Source organism: Drosophila bipectinata, chromosome 3R (genome assembly GCF_030179905.1).
Source record: "Drosophila bipectinata strain 14024-0381.07 chromosome 3R, DbipHiC1v2, whole genome shotgun sequence".
NCBI lineage: Eukaryota > Metazoa > Arthropoda > Insecta > Diptera > Drosophilidae > Drosophila > Drosophila bipectinata.
In genome coordinates, this window is record NC_091739.1 from 12,527,436 (window position 1) to 12,547,979 (window position 20,544).

Consider the following 20,544-nt stretch of genomic DNA (forward strand, 5'->3'; position numbering starts at 1 on the left):
CACACCGAATTTTCACAGCTTGGAGTTTCTCCCTAGAGGAAACCCTCTGGCTCCGGCTGGGCCATTCGTCAACCAGCATTTTGGGTTTTGCCTGTCAACGTTTCAAGGTATTCGGGTAAGAGGTTCTGGGCACTGGACCAGGAACTAAGCCACATGATGCCGATGTCGTCCCATGTCGTCGGCTACGCACATTTCTGACAGAAGCGGTGAAAATTTAAGATTGATCACCGGGCCGAGTGTTTGCTGGAAATTGGTTGAGCTGTTTTGCTGTTCGTGTGTCAATGTCGAGTGCCGGCTAAAACCTAAATAATGTCGGAAAATGTCTGCCATCCCGTATTCCCCCAAGGATAGTGCGGAAAAAGGGAGTAAAAGCCATGTTGAATTAATTTAATTAGCAATGAACGGACACCCCTGACCGGCTGGGAGGTCAATGCTGCTGCGTGGAATTAAAAAATTCCAACGAAACAAAATTCGTATTGAAAATAATAAAAATAATCACTTCAGTAGCCAACAGCCGACCGTCAACAGTAAGACATTTGTTGAAAAAAAAAACCTTTGTTAATTACAATTTAGTTTGCTTAATTTCTGAAGGAAACTCAACCAAAGCACTCGACCACTGACATTTGTTTGGGTTAATCGTCATCGGCGAGCGCAATCTACCAAAAACGGTTAAGCTGAAAATAGTTTATGGGAATTACAATACGAAGTAAACGCTGTCCAGTCCAGTCAGTCAGTCCAGCAAGCCGGCCAGTCAGTCAGTCACTACGAATAATGCCAATTAAACTTGCACACAAAACCAGTTCACTTACCATTTTCTTTATGGCTTATTTTTGGCAGTAGCACCATCGCCATCACCATCACCGGTACTGCCACCTGTGAGCACCTTAAACCTTAAAAATATGCTGACTGTACGGTGGATACTCACATTCGGTGATATAGTTATAGTTATATAGGCTTTGATGCCGGGCCTGACCTTGGTACACATAAATTATTGTTCGCATTGCGACCTTTCTTGTAAGTAATCATAACGAAATATTTTTATCATTTCATTCAGCTGTTTCTATGATCACTGCGAAGAAAAGTAAAAGTCACAGGAGGTGGCAGATATTATGGGAGGGTCTAGAGATTGATTACAAAAATATTTAATAGCCTTGTTAAGTAATCCAATAATAATCTCACAGGGGACCTAGTTGGCTCGGAAATATGGCTGAGGAAAGTTACCCCTTAGAACCATAATCGAGAGTTCATTGAACTAATAGATCACTGGCTTATAAGCTTCTGGAAAGATTTTTTTGTAATACTACAAATCGGATCAATCGATTCCAACTACTCGATAAGAACCCCAAGTAAAAATAATAAATAAACTTTTGGGTGGATTTTTTTTTTTTCGCTTTTTACTTTTTTTTGGTAGCCTATTGTTGTTTTTTGTTTATTGTTTACACCTAAACTTAAACTCAAATGTAAATTTTGTCCAAAGGGCCGAGACAACGTTTGGTGGTGATGGATGGATGGTTGGATGGATGGTGGATGGCTGTGGTGCGGTGTTCGGCGGCCTTCCAACGATTCAATGTTCCATGATGAGTGCCAATAGGTGTTCTGGCCAGGTGCTAGCCCTGATTGGGCCCCAGCTGCACAGGTGTTGAAAAGGGTCCGGTTCTGCCAACCTCATTAAGAAGAGGCCGGATTTTGGGCTTCCTGCGGTGGGTGAGTGTGCTTGGACCGAAATAATGATTATTTTTGTTGCATTATTTTTAGAGGGCAGCTGCTGGCGGATACTTTGGAGAGAGATCTTTAAAATAAAGATATTTAATTATCCAGACTATTAGAATGGAATGTTAGTGTATTAGTACCTCCACATATCTGCCACTTGGTGGACTGGGCGCAGCTGATATCAAGAGAAATGTTATCCAAAGATGGGCTTTTGCTTTTTTTGATAGGGTCTCAGGGACCCTAAGGCGCGATCGCAAGCTGCTCCTGATCCTGAACCTCTCGGACTCAACACAAAACACTGAATGAGGCTACCGGGAGAGGCATCCTCGTATTTATACGACTGCCAGGGATCGAAAGCCTGTTTACCCCTCCGACAGGGACAGGGCCTGGTCCAAAGTGAGGTTCGACGATCCTTCAGCTCACTTGATCGGGCTTGTTTTCGCTTTTTACCCAATTCCCTTTGTTTTTTCCCCGGGATCGGGCTTTCTGTGTTTTTTTGTTCGGTTGCATTGTCAGTTTGCATTGTTGTTGGCTGCTCGCTGGATGATAATGATGATGATGAAGTTGAGAAGGGTTTTGGCTTCGTATCGACGAGCACAGAAGAGCACCCAAAATCAGAAATCTTCCACTTGATTAGTCGGACCTGGGCAAAAATCGCAAAAAGACCAAAAGGGTGAGATCGAGGGAAGCAGTTGGCTAGCTAAAATTACTCACATATATGTAGGTAGACACTTATGTCTGACCTTGGTCAGCCCCTCCAGAAATCAGGGGCCAGCTTCAGAACAATTCTTTGGCCAAAAACAGCAGCAGGTGTTCAGAACAATCTAGTCGCACATAAATATATCTAGTTTCGGCTGTGGGAAAATAGAATCCAGAACTTCGAGGATAAACTGCATTTTAATTGTCTGTTCCAGCTCCCCCGATGAGTTGTAAGACTATTTATCACCCGGCAAGTAATGTCATGACCCCATAATTTCCGTTTTATATTACAAACGGCAACAACAATAAAGAACCTCTCTTTGCATTGCGGTAGCCGAGTCCTTCTTATCCTCATTCAAATGGAAATGACCGACACAAAGCCCAGGAATTTGTCTGCCCCTTCAGACAGACACACGGCGAGGGGAAGAGGGATCTAAATCAGGATCTGCTTCAAGCAGGCCAATACAGTTCGTTGCCCTCGCCACTAAGGACAGCATCCTTAAAGGATCGCCGATCACGGATCACGGTTCTGAAAACAAAAGTCCAGACTGCACCACCGCCGAAAGCACCACAGGAATTGCATTGCTCTAAGACTGCAGAAATTCTCTTATTTTCGAGGTCCTATGATGTCTGTGAACTTTTTCGCACAAAAAATGAAATTATAAAAAAAACACGTTATGAAAACAGGCACATAAATAATACAAAGCCAAACAGGATAATGTGAACGAACTTTCAGAGTCCTCGGAAAGGACACAGAGAAAAATACTTGATGGACAGTTGGGTGTTCGTCTTAGGAGTGGGTATCTTTCTTACATATTTTAATGTTATTTATTGATAGTCTAATAAATTAATTAAAATTAAATGGCTTGCCTAATAAAAATATTTAATACTTTAGTTTAGACTGTAATCTCTACTTTATTGCCCAATGTACCCCAAAAAAAGCATTTTTAAAATCTCTTTATGTTCATGATATATCTACATACTCGTATGCATTTTTTTATTGGTGCTGTCAATAAATAAATGTACAGTAATAATAAAGCCAACAATTCTATGTACAACTCAGAGTCCTCGATTCAGAGTCCTCTGAGCCTAGGTGTGTCTCCGGGTCCTTCGTTCTTAGTGATGGTAGCTGACGGCGGGAGCCGAGTACGAGGTGTAGGCGGCAGCTGGGGCGGCATAGTGGGCCACGGGGGCAACGGTCTTGACCACAGCGGGGGCGGCGTAGTGGGCAACTGGAGCGGGGGCGGCGTAGGTGGTGTAGGCAGCGGGGGCGGCATAGTGGGCAACGGGAGCCACAGTCTTGACCACAGCGGGGGCGGCGTAGTGAGCAGGAGCGGCATAGGTGGCAACGGGAGCGACAGCAGGGGCGGCGTAGTGGGCAACGGGAGCGACGGTCTTCACGACAGCCGGGGCAGCGTAGTGGGCAGGAGCGGCATAGGTGGCAACGGGAGCAATGGTCTTGACAACGGGGGCAACGGCGACGGCCTTGACGAGGGGTTCACGGTTCACGACGGCGTTGAATCCGTTGATGGGGTCGGCGGTGTACTGGACGGTCCTCTTGTAGCCATCGGCATCGATCAGGGAGTACTCGCCGCGGACCACATCGCCATCGCGCTCCTCCACCTGTCCCTTGTTGTCGCCGGTCAGCTTGTCATCGACTCCATAGGAGAAACGGTACTGGGGATGGGGATCGTACTCCTCGGCGGCCTTGACGACGACCTTCTGGGCCACAGCCACGGGAGCGGCATAGGCGGCCACAGCCGGGGCGGCGTGGTAGACCTGGGGGGCGGCAATGGGGGCGTATCCAGCGCTGGCAACGGCCACGAAGGCAAGAGCGAAGACAAACTTTAATGTAGAGTTTATTAGTGATTTCTATATCCTTTATCCGTTTGTGTCCCGAAAACTCACCTTGAAGGCCATTGTGTTCTGAGAGCTGATTGGGTTCTTTGCAGAAGTGAACTTGGTCGGCGAATGATACTTTTCTGGCCCCAGTCGTCAACTTTTATAGTAAATCAAGCTGCCAGCTCTGCCCAGATCAAATCCGCTCTGCTTCGATTCAGTTCACTGGCGGCGAGCGCTATTTTCGCGGTGACAGCGAACTATATTTAATGTTTCTCGACTCTCGATTGTTGGCGGGGCAATAACTTGTACTTCCTGTTCGTGGCGCTAAGCTCTGTGGGTGTGCAAAATGCGAACGCTTTTGGCCAAAGATTCTGAAAGCCGTTAAGGCAGCATGAGAGGTGAAAGATCTCCGGCGAAAGGTTTGGCTCCGAAACAAAAGGGTTGGTCAGACTTAATGGCAGCCTAATTATTTGAATAGATTACTTTGCAAAAAAATGGAATACGCCAAACATTTGTCCGGTCTTTTATTTCGCAGTCTCATTGTTTATTTATTGCGGTTCGAGATTCTGATTTTTAGCTCTATTAATCTTCTTAAGCTCACGGTGTGCTGTAATTCTTTGTAGATGATTCGATTATTTTGGAGACGGTTTTGGTAATCTTAATATTGTTATGTAACTTGAAAATTATATTTGAGGACATTCAACTGTTGCTTAGGGCTTATAAGAGTGGGGGCTGGAGAACCTATACACAAGTTCTATAATACAAGTAGGTATGCGAATAAAGAAAAGGGTTTAGGAAATTAGCTCATCAAGGCTTTTAGGAAAAAACCAAATCCTGATAAGTTTCCAATATCCTTGATAGAATTATATACATTAAGAAATTTCTGCAAAATCTATAATATATAAAAATAGGTTCTATAATAGGTTTAGGAATAGAATAGGGTTTAATAATTATAATATAATAATTTAGAATAGGGTTTAGGAAATATTAACAACATATTGTACAGCTCATCCAGGCTTTAGAGGAAAAAAAATCCCCGGATAAGTAAGCAATATATATCCTGGATAGAATTATATACTTTAATAATTTTTTTGCAAAATCACTGTCCAATTTGGATTGCATAAGAGACTTATCTCCCATTTTGAACAATCAAAGGAACCAAGGCCACCCAAGCAAATCCTCGAACCCAATTCTCGAGAAGATCCGCGATTAATTCGGATTGCCATTAGCAGATGCAATCATTTCACAACGACCAATTTGTACGTGGGCATAAGGCAGAAGGGAAATCCCGCCGAATCCTTTCTAAATAATTGGACTGCACTTGGCCGCCTCGCATTCGACAATCTCTTCTCTTGGCCCTCTGCCGGCTTGGCTGCCGGCGTCGCCGGCGACGCAAGCGTCAAGCGGTGACTTCGCGCTAATTCGTGGCATGATATGCAGAAGGCCAGGCCAAAAGTAAGCACCTTACCTACCAGCAAGCTACCGCGAACTTGGCCGGCAGGAAAGTGCATGCGAGGGCTATAAAACCAGTGGCCGGGCCAGAAGCGACATCATTCAGCTTCCACTCTTTCTGCAAAGAACAACCCAAAAACCCAACTAAGCTAAAATGGCATTCAAGGTAGGTTCACAGGGAGTTACATAAAGGATCTGGAACTTTGGAGATTAATACTATATTTTATCCTTACAGTTTGTGTTCGCTCTTGCCTTCGTTGCCGTGGCCAGCGCCGGCTACGCCCCAATTGCCCCCCAGGTGTACCACGCCGCCCCTGCTGTGGCCGCCTATGCCGCTCCCGTGGCTGTGGCCCAGAAGGTCGTTGTCAAGGCCGCTGAGGAGTACGATCCCCATCCCCAGTACCGTTTCTCCTATGGAGTCGATGACAAGCTGACTGGCGACAACAAGGGACAGGTGGAGGAGCGTGATGGCGATGTGGTCCGCGGCGAGTACTCCCTGATCGATGCCGATGGCTACAAGAGGACCGTCCAGTACACCGCCGACCCCATCAACGGATTCAACGCCGTCGTGAACCGTGAACCCCTCGTCAAGGCCGTCGCTGTTGCCCCCGTTGTCAAGACCATTGCTCCCGTTGCCTATGCCGCTCCTGCCCACTACGCTGCCCCTGCTGTGGTCAAGACCGTGGCTCCAGTTGCCCACTACGCCGCTCCTGCTGTCGTGAAGACTGTGGCTCCCGCTGTCCACTACGCCGCTCCTGCCCACTACGCTGCCCCCGCCGTGGTCAAGACTGTGGCTCCCGTCGCCCACTATGCTGCCCCCGCTGCCTACACCTCGTACGCCGCCCCCGCTGTTGCCTACCACCACTAAGCTCCATTAGCCATCCACCAAACCCCTAAAATCCTAATTGTTATAGTTATACGAAAGCCCCCAAGAAAATAAACAAATGTTTCCCACATAACCATACTGTTTCCTCTGCAACCGCATCCGCCTCCAAAATCAGGATATACTTTGCCGAGTGCGAACTTAAAATATAAAACTTAATTATTTTTGGTTCATTAGGGCCCGATTCGAGCTGCTGTGTGGCCGGCCAATTAATTTAATTGAATTGGACTGCGACATTGAAATTCCAAAGTGCCAGAGTTCCAAAGTCAAATTGAGTTTTTTCTTTCAATTATTCGATTCCGTTTAGTGCTCCATTTGCTACACCCGCTACGATTCGATTCAAGTCTGGAAATTGACCAATCCTATCAGGGAATAATAAATCATAATCGGATCGGTATTGAGTGTGTTCGAGTATGTTTACGTAAGTGTGTCACGGATATGGAATTCTGGCGTTCTGAGAGAGTTCACTGAGATAGCACGTGGTCAGCTGGCTTCCGGTTGGTTTTTTGGCCGTTCTCGCATTTTATCTAACGGATCTGATTTTGCCGGCTTTTCCCCGGAGCTCCTACCATTCATGTTCCTACGATGACGTGGCGGATATGGAGGTGACCAGGAACTGGTTTGACTCGCCGCCAGACGCACGTCAGACAAGATCTCGGATCTCGAGAGCGTTCTTGCAGTCTCAGCACTCATTGTTCGCTCGGCGGGTAATGAGTTTGGGGAACAAATTTGTTAATTAAAGCGTTTTATTGAAAGTAGATTAGGCATAAACTAACTTTAACTTAATTGAAGTGAATTGAATTGAAATCGAATTGGTTAATAAACTGGCCTTAAACGGTCATTGATACCTGGGATCGATTCTTTTGATTTGAGATTTTTTTTATATTTGAAGGAAAAAGGTTTAAAAATCATTATAGCCATTGCTAGCTTTTTATTAAACAAGTTTACTACCCACAATCTATTAGAAACTCCCCCACAAATGACCTTCAAATGAAATTCTTTCGCTTTCGGCTCGTAATGAATATTTTATTACATCACTTGGCGGTGAGTTGAGTCACTTTTCTGGCCATTTCGGCTGCGGCCGTGATTGAGCACTTACCTTGCCACAATAATAGCTGTAAATCGGAGAGCAAAAAGCTTCCACCCGAAAGCTCAAACATTGTTTGCCGGCTTATCCATGTGAGGTGATCCGATGCCTTTTTTTTTTTGGGTCACTTACCATTTGAGAGGTGGTGCAGGAGGAGTGAGAGGGGGTGTGTCTCTTACCGTCTTTCTCTGGCTCTTTGAGTATTGTGTCAAGTGCAATGCTGTTCATCGATCAAGCTGCGATTTATTGGGTTACTTACATGACTCGAGTGAGCAGCAAAACCACGAAAACCCACAGCCCCGCCACCCTCCAAATCGAGTTGCTCGCCTAAGTCTTTTGTTTGTAACGACTTTTGTTACTTTGTTCGATTTTTTTTTTTTTTGGTTTTTGTTTCGGCCGTCCGTCTCCCATTCATAACAATAGCGAAATGGGTGTGACTCGTGGGTGCAAATCGGTTTGGGTAAATCTATCGCTCCAAGGAGAGGATGGAGGCATGCAAATGAATTACGATCGATGTGATTTCTTCAAGCCAGCAAGTAAAAAAAAAAAGTGAAAGAAAGGCCACGGCAACTCCACGAAAATTTTCGTCTATAAATACAAATGCAGCGGCTGTTGAAATTATTATTCAAACCACGCACTCCACAGAAGGAGGACAAAGTCTCGGCTTCTTTCGCTCCGTAATTTACGCACCAACCTCAAGCATTTGCCAAATGGCTTTCAAGGTAAGCTGATGTAATCCCCGCCACTTGGCAACCGCTAATTCGGTTTATTTCACCAGCTGATTGCTGTAGTCTCCTGCCTCCTGGCGGCCGCCTCCGCGGGACTTATCCCTCTGGAGCAGCACGAGCAGTACCAGGCACACCAGCCGCAGCATGTGATCTACCAGAAGCCCCACGACATCCACGGCCATGCCCATGCCCACGAGGTGTACCCCGATGACCCACATCCCAAGTACAACTTCGCCTACGATGTGCAGGACGCCCTCTCCGGAGACTCCAAGAGCCAGGTGGAGTCCCGCGACGGGGATGTGGTTCAAGGCGAGTACTCTCTGGATGATGCCGATGGTTTCCGCAGGACTGTGAAGTACACCGCCGATTCCGTTAACGGTTTCAATGCCGTCGTCCACCGTGAGCCACTGGCCCATGTGCACCACAAGGTGGTGGCCGCTGCCCCAGTGCAGTACCATCATGCTCCTGCTCCCGCCCCCGCTGCCGTGATCAAGACCTACGCTGCTCCTTCTCATGCTCCTGCTTATGTGGCTCCTGCCTACACTGCCGCCACCCCAGCCTACACTGCTCCTGCCTACACCGCCCATTACGAGCACCAGCCGGAACAGCATCAGCCTGAGCCAGAGCACCAGCAACACCACTACGCCAGCTACGAGTCTCCCGCCCACTCTCAGGCCGCCCATGAAGGTCACGAGTACTACCACCACCAGTAAAGACCATCCAGGGACTCTCCATGCTACAGATCTTCAGACAAGCGACAGTATTAGCCGCATTCCCTTCATCCTGAAACCTAATTCAGAACATCTTCTTAGATCTAAGTTTTGTTAAGTTTTATCTTTAATGTAAATATTTCCAATATACTTTCTACATGACTATTATTTGAAATAATAATGGATTTATAATTTTTAACTCTTGGGAATTCTTATGCAAATAAGCACACTTCCAAGGCAATGACATTGGTATTTTTTAACTGAATGACTCGCTAATTCCAAATCCCAGACTGCAAAGCTAACCCGATTAGGAATTTGAAACCATATCGCCTCGTGTTCTTTGAGGATTACAAACGCAAACACCAATATCCATCTTAAGCAAGCTTAACTCTTGAAGTTGTTAATAAAACTAGACGAGTGATAAGTGCGTAACGCGAGAACAATTGACATTAATTTTATAGAGTGTGAGATTTACATTCAAAGTGGCTGGGCAGTGTTTCCCGATTGGTCATGATTAGCGTAAATGTGGACTGTGGCTCATGCTCGATTTTTGCACTGAGGAGGCGAAAAACGAGACCGGTTTCGGACTTGCCAAAATATCCGGTAGCAACAATCACACTTTTTGCAATTTTAATGTCGCACACAAATTGAATGTCAAATAACTTGGGACATACTCGAATCTGTTGGTATCAATTTCGGTGGCGGCCAGGTCCGGCAATGCCAAAGAGGCTCTTGGCTGGCTGCTGACTCGAACCTGAAATATGTGTGTCCAATTGCCGGGCAAGAAATAATTTGCTCCACATTTCCTACACAAAGGTTTAACGCAACCACATTAGCCACTGGCGCAGCTCTTGGCCTTTCGCTTCTCTTTTGTGAGCCGGGTTAGACGCGGCTTTTTGTTCGGGTTGGCCATGTTCGAGGGCTGCCACCTGGGGGTAATAATCAGCAACCTCGACTTTAATAAGCTACTCAAAATCGCAAACACATCAAGGAAGACTAGTATTACATTTTCTTACTGGAATCTTTAAAGACAGTATGTTTTTATAATACGGGTTTTTATTTGAATTTATTCCAGGTGTCAAGATCCCAACTTATTTTTTCTTTAGAAAGATCCCTAACCCTTTTATTTTTTACCAATTTTATTTTTTACAATTTTTTACCCATTTGAGCCACGCCGATGGCTGTATCTCTGCCAATAATCATCCGATTCCACCGCGGAACACCTTAAATGATTCGTAGATCGATTCTCCACAAATCTGCATCAAAATCTGAGAACGAAATATTTTTTAGATTTTTTGTCGATTTTCTGGGGTATCCCCTTCAGAAATGCACGGAGGCCCCATATGGGCCACGACGAAGGCTGTATCTTTGACAATAATCATCCTATTCCACTGCGGAACTAAAAACAAATCGGATAAAATCGATTAAATTTTTAAATAAGATCCTTTAAAAATTAAACAAAAAAGATTATATGAAAAACATTTTTTTATTTTTTAGGGGATGTTCGTATAACTATAACAAAAAGAGTGGGTTTTGGGTGAAATATCCGTTCTTAGTGGTGGTAGGCAACAGCAGGGGCGGCATACGAGGTGTAGGCAGCGGGGGCGGCATAGTGGGCAACGGGAGCCACAGTCTTGACCACGGCGGGAGCGGCGTAGTGGGCAGGAGCGGCATAGGTGGCAACGGGGGCGACAGTCTTCACGACAGCTGGAGCGGCGTAGTGGGCAACTGGAGCCAAGGTCTTGACCACAGCGGGGGCAGCGTAGTGGGCAGGAGCGGCATAGGTGGCCACAGGGGCGATGGTCTTGACAACGGGAGCAACAGCGACGGCCTTGACGAGGGGTTCACGGTTCACGACGGCGTTGAATCCGTTGATGGGGTCGGCGGTGTACTGGACGGTGCGCTTGAAGCCATCAGAGTCGATCAGGGAGTACTCGCCGCGGACCACATCGCCATCGCGCTCCTCCACCTGGCTCTTGGAGTCTCCGGAGAGGGAGTCCTGGACATCGTAAGCGTACTTGTACTGGGGATGGGGATCGTACTCATCATCGGCCTTGGCCAGAACAGGGGCGTGGGCCACGGTCTTGACCACAGCAGGAGCGGCGTAGGTGGCCACAGCCGGGGCGGCGTAGGTGGCCACAGCGGGGGCGGCGTGGTAAACCTGGGCGGCAGGCAGGACGCCAGCGTTGGCGGCGGCGATGAGAGCGAAGAGGGCGATGAACTGTAAAGGATTAATCCAAGTTAGTATGATCTTCTTGCATGGGTGGGCCTATTCCTCGTAGCATACCTTGAAAGCCATTTTTAGTGGTGTGGTAGCTGTGGTTGCTGCTGGGAGGGCGAAGTCAACTGTGATGGCTACTGGTCCGGCAGTCAGCTTATATACAGAAATCGAGCTATTTGCGGCGGTGGAGTTGCTGCTGCTCTGCTATTGCCAGCTGGCCACGCTCTTGGCGTAATTAGTGCAATTCATTTATGCTAAACCCGCGCGGAGAGGGGGCTCAGAGTGTAGCATTGAGTCTGTGGTCGATCTTTGTATCTTTGTGTACTGTCATCCAAATAAATTCAATTTATCCAAGAGCTAGCTACGTGAAGCGTGCCCCGTGCGTTTCTTTTCGCCATTAGCCTAAACCAGTTTTGATTCATGAAACAGGTAATGAAATAATGAACTTGTTTAAAATTAAATTAAGCCCAACAATGTAAAAGTGCAAGCACGACTTTGTTTTAAGATAAGGTCTTAATGCTGCTTTAATCTTTTTATATTTTTAAGTCTATTTCATGATATTTTTATGATTTTTTGGTCTTAAGGCCTTTTATAAAGGATATATTTTATTTGAAACTATTTAAAGGGGTACGTATCCTGCAGACCTGGAATCTGGGTATTATGGCCCTTCCCATGACCATAACTCTGTAATGTAAAGTCTGTAATAAAAGTCTCTCTAAAGTCTCTCAATACAATACTGACTCATAATTCTGCCAAAGTAATTTTTGAGCCAATTTTTGTAAGTTTTCAAAGGGGTTTTATCAGAAAAATGTTTAAAAATCGATACAATTTTTGAGCCTATAAATTTAGTGCAGATTGATGGGCATTTAAATCCAGATTCATTAATGGTATTCTATTCTAAAATCTATAACAAAATGGCCAAGCCATTTGATAATGAGTGGGAAACTTAGCCAATTGGCAAACTCCCTTGGCCATAACTTCTTATAAAAAATTGCTAATAACGGCCAATTCTGGTTCAAAGCAGACTTAAGCCCTGATTCATAAATGGTATTCCGTTTTGGAATTCGTTTTGCCAAATGCTTGAGATATTTGCTAAAAAGTGCTTCAAAAGTATCCCTTTGGGTCAATAATAATAGACTTATATAGTCTAAGCCCCCAAAGAATATATAATCTAATTAAAATGATATCGGTGTAACAAATTAAGTGCAGCTGGGGATTCCAATCGAAGACTTCCAATTTGGCAGAACTGAAGAAGGTGCGTGACTATTTTTACAAGCCCCACTGCCGTTCGAGGTGAGGCGCCAAAAGCGAATTCCAATTAGGTGTCATCAATGTCAGCTCATCGCATATAAAATCCCATGGGCCACCACAGGTCAGACATTCAGTGTTTGGCTTTAGACCAAGACAGCAGCATTAAATCAACTTTAAAACAATGGCCTTTAAGGTAAGTTACAGAACCAGAAGGATCAACACAAAAGGATTATCAGTGAATGGAAAAATCAACTTTTTAGTTGAAAATTTTGAATGAAAATACATTTCTTAAAATGTATCTTTCAGATTGTGATCGCTTTGGCTCTGTTTGCCGTGGCTCAGGGAGCCGTCCTTAGAACCGCTGCACCCGTGGCAGTGGCTCCTGCTCCGGTTCCTGTTCTGGCCAAGACCGTCGAGCTGGAGGAGGTGGATCCTCATCCCCAGTACTCGTACAGCTACGACGTCCAGGACACCCTCTCCGGCGACAACAAGGGACACGTGGAGGAGCGCGACGGAGACATTGTCCGCGGAGAATACTCCCTGATCGATGCCGATGGCTTCAAGCGCACTGTCACCTACACCGCCGATCCCGTCAACGGATTCAACGCCGTGGTCCGCCGTGAGCCCATCGCCGCCGTTGTGGAAGCCGAACCGGTGATCTCTGCCCCACTTGTCAAGGCCGCCGCCCCCGTTGCCGTTGCTGCCCCCGCCATCTCTGCTCCAATTGTGCGCTCGGCTCCTTTGGCCGTGGCTGCTCCCCTGATCAAGTCCGCTCCTTTAGCTGTGGCTGCCCCAGTCATCAAGTCGGCTCCTTTGATTACCTCGCCATTTGTCCGCTCTGCTCCTCTCGCTGTGGCAGCTCCGGCCCCCATTCTCCGCACTGCTGCCTATGCCACGCCCCTGCGGTACACCGCTCCCGCCTACACCGTCGCCAACTTGTAAATTCTGTTACCTTGTTTCTATGAATAAAATGTGATTTGTTATATTAATTTGAAGTGTATTTATTTATTTAAGTATTTATCTCTTAAGGTATCTTATAGGCTAATAGGTAAGGCTAGATAGGGCCTTCAAAAGAGAATTCAAGGAAGATCTTTAAATTATTCTAAGAATAAGTAGACCTTTCTTAAAACTGCTTATAAAAGTAGATTTTGCAGTAATTGCTCGTGTAGGTCAGTTCCACGTTTTGTGATGGCGCTATAAGCCCTCTGATCTCCCTGTCTGCACCCAAAAGACTGATCAGGTAACACAATATCGCACTCAAGGCAGCAGAATAGTGAAAGCGGTGTATTGGCGATTCCAAATTGGCCCTGGAGGGAGGAGAGGAAAGCACCACTGAGGGTCTCGCCTATGACACTAAGCCGCACCACATTTGCATGCCTCGGGATATTGCATAAATGTATATCGGGCCCGTGGCGTGGGCAGTTGTAATTGCCTCGTTTCAAGTCGATAAATTAATAAGGTAAATAGCGTACAATAATACCATAATAAATGTAAAAAAAATAGTAATGTGAAAAGTGACAAAACTGATTTTGCCCAGCAGCGAATTAATCAATTTCAATTTTTTTCAATTGCTATTCGCATTTTGGAGTTTTTGAGTATAAAAAGCAGAGCTTGTGGGCCAGTAAATCATTCCACAGCTTCACTGTCTTCGCAGCAGTTACCGGATAACCAAAACAGTCCACAACCCAAACTTAGAGCCATGGCCTTCAAGGTAAGTAATCCTGGAGGATCAATTTTGAAAGGAGATGCAAGGATGAAGCAACAATTTCACTCACATTTTTCAGTTCTTCGCTGTTCTCGCCCTCGTTGCGGCCGCTAGTGCTGGTGTCCTTCCCGTCCAGCCCATCTACCACGCTCCGGCTCCCGCCGTGGCCTACGCCCACGCCCCAGTGGCTGTCGCCCATGCCCAGCCCGTTCTGGCCAAGGCCACCGACGAGTACGATCCCCATCCCCAGTACAAGTACGCCTACGATGTCCAGGATGCCATCTCTGGAGACTCCAAGAGCCAGGTGGAGGAGCGTGACGGCGATGTGGTCCATGGCGAGTACTCCCTGATCGATGCCGATGGCTTCAAGCGCATCGTCCAGTACACCTCCGATCCCGTCAACGGATTCAACGCCGTCGTCAACCGTGTGCCCCTCGAGCATGTGAAGACCGTGGTCAAGACCGTGGCTCCAGTGGCTGTGCCCGTGGCTGCTGCCCCCATCCCGGTGGCCTACCACCAGCACCACTAAGCCCCCTTGTTGCTGATCTGTGGAATCCGATTTAGATCAATAAATTGTTGAATATTTCTAAGCTAAACATACTCACTACTTATCTTATTGAAAGGAACTAAGATCGAGGAAGATCTTTAAATCGGTGGAGCCTTGAAATCAGAAACAGAAGTAAGTCTCCACGAAAACGTTAAGTGGTAGGCAGAAGGGAGTTGCCCTAATCCTATCCAATGAACGTCATTGTAAGTGATTATTTGGACTTACCTTGGGCTCTTCTTTAAGGCCTTTTAACCATTTGGATTTTGTAATCAATTTTCTGGCAGTAATAACTCATTAAAGGCCCAATTTGAGCAGGCGGTCGCGTCCGACCCATTTTACACCAATCATCGAAGATTGAGGCAGACATCCGATCGGAAAGAAAACGCATCGATCGGAACATTTCAATAAAAACATCTGCGCCGAAGGCTTATTGAATTTAATGCATGTAATGTGGTGCTGTGGTGCGGTGTTTTTTGGGAAACCAGTTAAGGTCAGTTGAGTTGCAGCTTTGGCTTGGCCAGAAACCTTTCCCCAAGTATCGCGGTGTTGTTTTGTCCGCTTCAGAATGATTTACGCGACATTATTGGGCTGGAATCGTTTTCCTTATCTGCCAGATACGTGGTCGCCTTTCCAACTCGGACAAGTGCAAATATGCCAAGGTACTTTATGCCGAACGGCGGCGGCGGTGGCGGCGGCCACTGCGGACATCGAATGGCGAGGGTTAAGGTCAAAGTCGGCGGCTGGCATTGTTAATTACCGTTGGAGCTCTTTGGTAAACGGACTTGGCTACCCGTTCCCATGTTTAGCATGTAAGTACACAGGCCGAGAGCTTTTAATGCCAGTGCGCATGCGCAACTCGCGGCGAGGCCCATAAACTTAACCAGGCGAATTACAACAATGCTCGTGTCGCATCGAAAACCAGACCGGCAGACGATCCCTCAGCACTCAGCTCTTAACAGCGTTTGCCCCAGCTCCATGAATGAGGTAGCATATTTTGGGGTTTCCCCCATAAGATTTATATTCGCTGGCCACTATTTTATGGACATTACGCTGTCCCGTGTAAACGCTACTGACATTACTCCGCTTTTTTGTCGCACATTTCGTGCGTTCTTGGACGTGTTGGATTGCAGGTTTGCTGTCCATTTAAGCCCAAATTGTCTTATTGTCTCTTGTTTGTAGCAGAAAGTGTTATTTTGTCAGTTACTGTTGCTTCGTCTCGGATTCTTTCTTTGTGAACGGCCTTGAAAAGTGGCGGGCGAGAGCGAAAGTGAAATAAACTTTCTGTCTTGTCATAAATCAAGTCTCAGAGGCTCGAAAGTGAAGGGTCTTGTTGTCTAGAAGTCTTCCTGGTAAACATACAATAAAATTAAGTCAATTAACTTAATGCCTAAACTTTAGAACTATAGCTTTCTAAAAGACACACACAAATGGATAATAAACATTTATTGTTAGTTATAGGGCATTTACAATTATATTTATTCTTAAATCTCAAAGTCAATAAATAAATAAACATTAGCCCATCAGCGTATGTAAATCTATTTAGAGGACAGCATTGACCTAAATATTTGAGCAGAATGTTTATTAGGCTACTGAGTAGTTTTTAATAAAGTGTTTCTTATCTTCTAAATGATCTTACCAACTCTAAGTACTTAAAAATTTAGCAACAGTCGGATATAATTAATTATTTATTAATGGAATATAAATTGTTACGAAATATACTTTCCAAAAATCGATTGTTTAATGCCTTTATGGTAAAAAGGAAAGTCTCTTTTTATCAAAGATCCCTTTCTTTCAAAGATACTCTTTACCTCAACATCCTCTTTACCCAAAGATCCTCCTCTACAGGGGAGGATCCTCTTAATATTAATATCCTCCTCTTAATATTCTCTCCTCTATGATATTAAAACAACAAGTATTTCATTCATTTAAATCACATCCTTTTATTCAATAACAACTAACGGCAATTATCGGGTCGTGGTCACCTATTTTAGGGAACTTCTAATAGGCGTACGAGATAAGAGGCGAAGCGAACTGGGTCTTGACGATGGCGGGTCCGGCAGCGACCAGAGGAGCGGCGACGGCGGCCTTGACGATGGGCGCTGGGGCGGCATAGGCCAGGGGAGCCGGAGCGGCGGCGTAGGCAGCAGCCAGAGGAGCGGCACGGACAATGGGAGCAGCTACTGGGGCAGCAACGGCAACGGGAGCAGCAGCACGGACCACCGGGGCGGGGGCAGCAACAACGGGAGCGGTGGCAACAGCGGCAACGAGGGGCTCACGGCGGACGACGGCGTTGAATCCGTTGATGGGGTCGGCGGTGTAGTCCACAATGCGACGGTAGCCATCGGCGTCGTTCAGCGAGTACTGGCCCTGGACAATGTCGCCGTCGCGGCTCTCCACTTGGGTCTTCGAGTCGCCGGAGATGGCGTCCTTGACATCATAGCCGTAGGTGTACTGGGGATGGGGGTCGTACTCCTCCACCTGGGCAACGGCGGCCAAGGGAGCAGCGGCGGGGATGATGCCAGCGCTAGCCACGGCAATGCAGGCGGCGAACAGAAGGGTGAACTGCAAATTAAACAGGGTTTAATTATTAGCCAAGGAAGACGAAATATCCTTTAGTTCTTAAAAAGTGGAAAGTTTTCTAAATATCCTCTGAATCGTTTCGATTTCGGTTTAATTTTAAATCTTCACTCATCACTGTTTTGCACTTGAAGAATTAGTCCTTACTTTGAATGCCATTTTAGATTGGTTGGATTGGGTTGCTCTAGATACCGTAATTGGCGGTGAACTGATTTGAACAGCGTCCAACTGGGGCTTATATACCGCCTTGATGGCAATATGCCCGAGTTCGATGTCAACGGCGTGCACTTGCGTCACAAAACAACGTCGACCATATCAAAATGCGAGACGCTCAAGACTAGAAGCGGCTGTTATTGGGGAGCGTACGGTCAGCAGACGGGGGAGGGGCGGAGGAGTTGGGTAGGACGGCGGCAGGTAGTTGTGGGCGGTTGGCGGTTGGAACTGCCAAGGCCTGAGCGGTGACAAAGCCGCGGTGAGCATAATGCCTTCTTGATTGAATTGGACTTGAACGGGGCAACGGAATTAATATTGGCCCCAGAAGTCGCATTTTCGAACGTGCATTTTACGGTATGGTAGTAGCCCACCCCCTCGCCCTTTTTTTTTTAACAATAATGATCGCTGATGATCGCTGGCATTTGTTTTCGCTTTCGAAAAATACTCGCACACTAATATCAATAATATCGTATGCAGCTCATGCGCAAATGCATAACAACGGTTTTTCAAATCGACTCTGCACTTGCAAGCTCACCCATTCCGATTCCCATTAACCACAACTGTTAGCCACTAGTTGGTGTTGGCCACCAACCGCACCCCACCTTCAGCAGCAACGACCTTAAGTGTATTTGTCTTTCGGTGTCTGGCAGCCGCTCCAGTTGAACGCTAATTGGATTTCAAGCTTAAGTTATTGTGGCCACCTCACTTCCGAGTGCCCACCCAACAGAGCCATGTTGACGCTTGTTTTGTTAACTTTGAGACATTCTTTGAGATATTTCAAGTCGAAACCAGACTACAAATTTAAAAGTTCTTGATTGACTATTCAGGATATTCAACATACTTTCATAAAAATATTATTCTCTTTATTTAAAATCATAGAAATCGTAATACTCCGACTAGAACACATATGAAATGGGCTGGAGATTATGGCTGTGATGCAGGGAGGTCTTCAACAGTGGCACATGATGAGAGATGACTGCATGGGTAGGCGGGGCATGGACCAGATGAGCCACTGGGGCGTGGTGGATCACTGTGGGGGTCTGGGCAAAGGATCTGTGCACCACAGCCGATGCCTGGGAGAGGGGCTTTAGGGCTGGCAGTTTCCGTAGAGGTTGCAACTGAACTTTCTGAGCCACAATGGGGACCAGTGGCTTGGCAACCACCGCAGCACTGGAAAGTGGCTCACGGCGCACCACAGCATTGAAGCCTCGAACGTCATCGGCGGTGTACTCTACAATCCTGCGATAACCATCGGCATCGTTGACGGAATATTGACCCTGGACCACATCTCCGTCCCGGGACTCCGACTGTGACTTTACATCGCCGGTTTCCGAGTCCTGTACTTCATAGCCGAAGGAGTAGCGAGGATGAGCCTCAAAGGTGTCCTCGCTCCCGGAGGACTTCACAGGCAGCAAAGCAGCTTGAGCCGCAGCAAAAAGGGCCACCAACAAGGCGATCTGTAGATGGGTTGAAGGTTAATCTGGTATAAGATTCTCTTACATCAAAGCTTACTCTGTTTAACATGATTTCTTGAAGTTGAAAGTTTGTTCCTGTCGGTAGTCGAATTAACACAACTCTGTCTTGTTTGGGGCATTGGCTTTTATAGGGAGACTGGCTGCCAATTGACCCAATGCCACAGTGGCCTGCATCTGCCGCGGGGTCTGAATATTGGCAAGGTCACCGAAGGGACCTCCAGTCCAGTCTCCGCCTAATTGGGCCTGAGATGCCCCAACTAGTTTATCAGGCAATCGACAGGTTTTCGGGTCGTTTGCACTCCTTCCATAATTTCTGGCTGTCATCTGAGCAAAGATTCGTTAATGCTTGGAGGGAATTCTGATTAACGTGCCGTTGGTGCTTTTTTTTGACAGTTTTTTATAAAATTAAAATAACAAAACAAAAAACAGCAAAAATAAATTTAAGATATTACCTACAAATAGGTAAAAATCTATATTAATTATTCTATTATTTTTCTAAGCTAATCTAATTCTTAATAACAAAAATATTTATTATTGATTGATCACATAATACAGTCTTTTTTAATTTAGAATGAAAATTAATCATTATCACCTAAAACAGAAACAAAGTTTCTTAATTTTTTTCCGACTCGGTACCCTCCGAAAAGTATGCACCGCTCTTTTCATGCAACTTGAACAACAGATGGCGCCACTGCACTTAAAATGGTGGATAAAAAGAACCAACCCGTAATTTTAAAACAGTTTAGGGTTAAAAAAACACATTTTAATATGTTAATATATTTAACGAAAAATATAAATGTATTAATTATATAACTCAAAAAGTAAAAATGTTAATTTTGGTAGTATTATCATATTTTTATTCTTACAATGGAAATGACATGTTTGGTTGAAATTCACTTTTATTTTTTATAAATACCATTTATTTTATAAATACCACATATTTAAAGTGCGATTTTAAAATTTTATAAATAAAATAGCTTTTAATCAGTCAATAATATTTAAACTAAAGTCTAAAGCAACTCTTATAACTTGTTTTAAGATATATATTTAAATTTGATTACAAATTTTAAAACATTGAAAAGGATTACATTTTTGATATAAAATACAAACTTCAATTCATTTATATTTTAAATTTTAAAGTAAAGACTATAAATTAAAGCTTTGTAGGTTAATTTTTATAGACTTTCTTATTTAGATATGATTTTACTCACTCCACGAATCGTGTCTCAAGTGGAAAGTAGTTTCCTTTTCCCGGTAGCCTGCCAATCAACAATAAAATCTAAAGTCTCAAATACTGTTTTTATACTTCTGTGCAGCTGTCTTGTATGGAATTTGTTTTTTTCTGAAATTTAACAAGGGTTGGGATTGTAGTTTTATTCAAACGGGGGCTGAACGGCTAAAGTCTCCTCTGATTGGCTCGCTGCTCCAGTGAACGGATAAAGTA

At 45.4% G+C, this 20,544-nt stretch overlaps 8 protein-coding genes across 8 annotated transcripts; 4 read left to right on the forward strand and 4 right to left on the reverse strand.

Annotated features, from left to right (window-relative positions):
- Positions 1–3,366: 3,366 nt before the first annotated feature.
- On the reverse strand, positions 3,367–4,394 carry LOC108129752 (larval cuticle protein A3A-like). Its single transcript, XM_017247978.3, has 2 exons — positions 4,318–4,394; positions 3,367–4,254 (listed from the first exon to the last, which is right to left on the reverse strand). Exons 1-2 carry the CDS (start codon positions 4,327–4,329, stop codon positions 3,526–3,528), a joined length of 741 nt encoding a protein of 246 aa, XP_017103467.1. The 5' UTR covers positions 4,330–4,394; the 3' UTR covers positions 3,367–3,525.
- A 1,377-nt stretch (positions 4,395–5,771) lies between these two features.
- Positions 5,772–6,643, forward strand: LOC108129755 (larval cuticle protein A2B). The gene is made up of 2 exons (XM_017247981.3): positions 5,772–5,869; positions 5,939–6,643. The coding sequence occupies exons 1-2, from the start codon at positions 5,858–5,860 to the stop codon at positions 6,569–6,571; spliced, it is 645 nt and encodes a 214-aa protein (XP_017103470.3). The 5' UTR covers positions 5,772–5,857; the 3' UTR covers positions 6,572–6,643.
- A 1,665-nt stretch (positions 6,644–8,308) lies between these two features.
- Positions 8,309–9,304, forward strand: Ccp84Ac. Its single transcript, XM_070281507.1, has 2 exons — positions 8,309–8,395; positions 8,452–9,304. Exons 1-2 carry the CDS (start codon positions 8,384–8,386, stop codon positions 9,112–9,114), a joined length of 675 nt encoding a protein of 224 aa, XP_070137608.1. The 5' UTR covers positions 8,309–8,383; the 3' UTR covers positions 9,115–9,304.
- Positions 9,305–10,613: 1,309 nt separating this feature from the next.
- On the reverse strand, positions 10,614–11,484 carry LOC108129235 (larval cuticle protein A3A-like). The gene is made up of 2 exons (XM_043211615.2): positions 11,399–11,484; positions 10,614–11,332 (listed from the first exon to the last, which is right to left on the reverse strand). The coding sequence occupies exons 1-2, from the start codon at positions 11,408–11,410 to the stop codon at positions 10,664–10,666; spliced, it is 681 nt and encodes a 226-aa protein (XP_043067550.2). The 5' UTR covers positions 11,411–11,484; the 3' UTR covers positions 10,614–10,663.
- A 1,156-nt stretch (positions 11,485–12,640) lies between these two features.
- Positions 12,641–13,572, forward strand: Ccp84Ae. The gene is made up of 2 exons (XM_017247980.3): positions 12,641–12,776; positions 12,890–13,572. The coding sequence occupies exons 1-2, from the start codon at positions 12,765–12,767 to the stop codon at positions 13,523–13,525; spliced, it is 648 nt and encodes a 215-aa protein (XP_017103469.2). The 5' UTR covers positions 12,641–12,764; the 3' UTR covers positions 13,526–13,572.
- A 605-nt stretch (positions 13,573–14,177) lies between these two features.
- Ccp84Af lies at positions 14,178–14,845 on the forward strand. Its single transcript, XM_017247982.2, has 2 exons — positions 14,178–14,294; positions 14,368–14,845. Exons 1-2 carry the CDS (start codon positions 14,283–14,285, stop codon positions 14,815–14,817), a joined length of 462 nt encoding a protein of 153 aa, XP_017103471.1. The 5' UTR covers positions 14,178–14,282; the 3' UTR covers positions 14,818–14,845.
- Positions 14,846–16,750: 1,905 nt separating this feature from the next.
- Positions 16,751–17,586, reverse strand: Ccp84Ag. The gene is made up of 2 exons (XM_070281473.1): positions 17,560–17,586; positions 16,751–17,397 (listed from the first exon to the last, which is right to left on the reverse strand). The coding sequence occupies exons 1-2, from the start codon at positions 17,569–17,571 to the stop codon at positions 16,834–16,836; spliced, it is 576 nt and encodes a 191-aa protein (XP_070137574.1). The 5' UTR covers positions 17,572–17,586; the 3' UTR covers positions 16,751–16,833.
- Positions 17,587–18,490: 904 nt separating this feature from the next.
- On the reverse strand, positions 18,491–19,413 carry Edg84A (Ecdysone-dependent gene 84A). The gene is made up of 2 exons (XM_017247400.3): positions 19,138–19,413; positions 18,491–19,082 (listed from the first exon to the last, which is right to left on the reverse strand). The coding sequence occupies exons 1-2, from the start codon at positions 19,147–19,149 to the stop codon at positions 18,522–18,524; spliced, it is 573 nt and encodes a 190-aa protein (XP_017102889.2). The 5' UTR covers positions 19,150–19,413; the 3' UTR covers positions 18,491–18,521.
- Between the last annotated feature and the right edge of the window lie 1,131 nt (positions 19,414–20,544).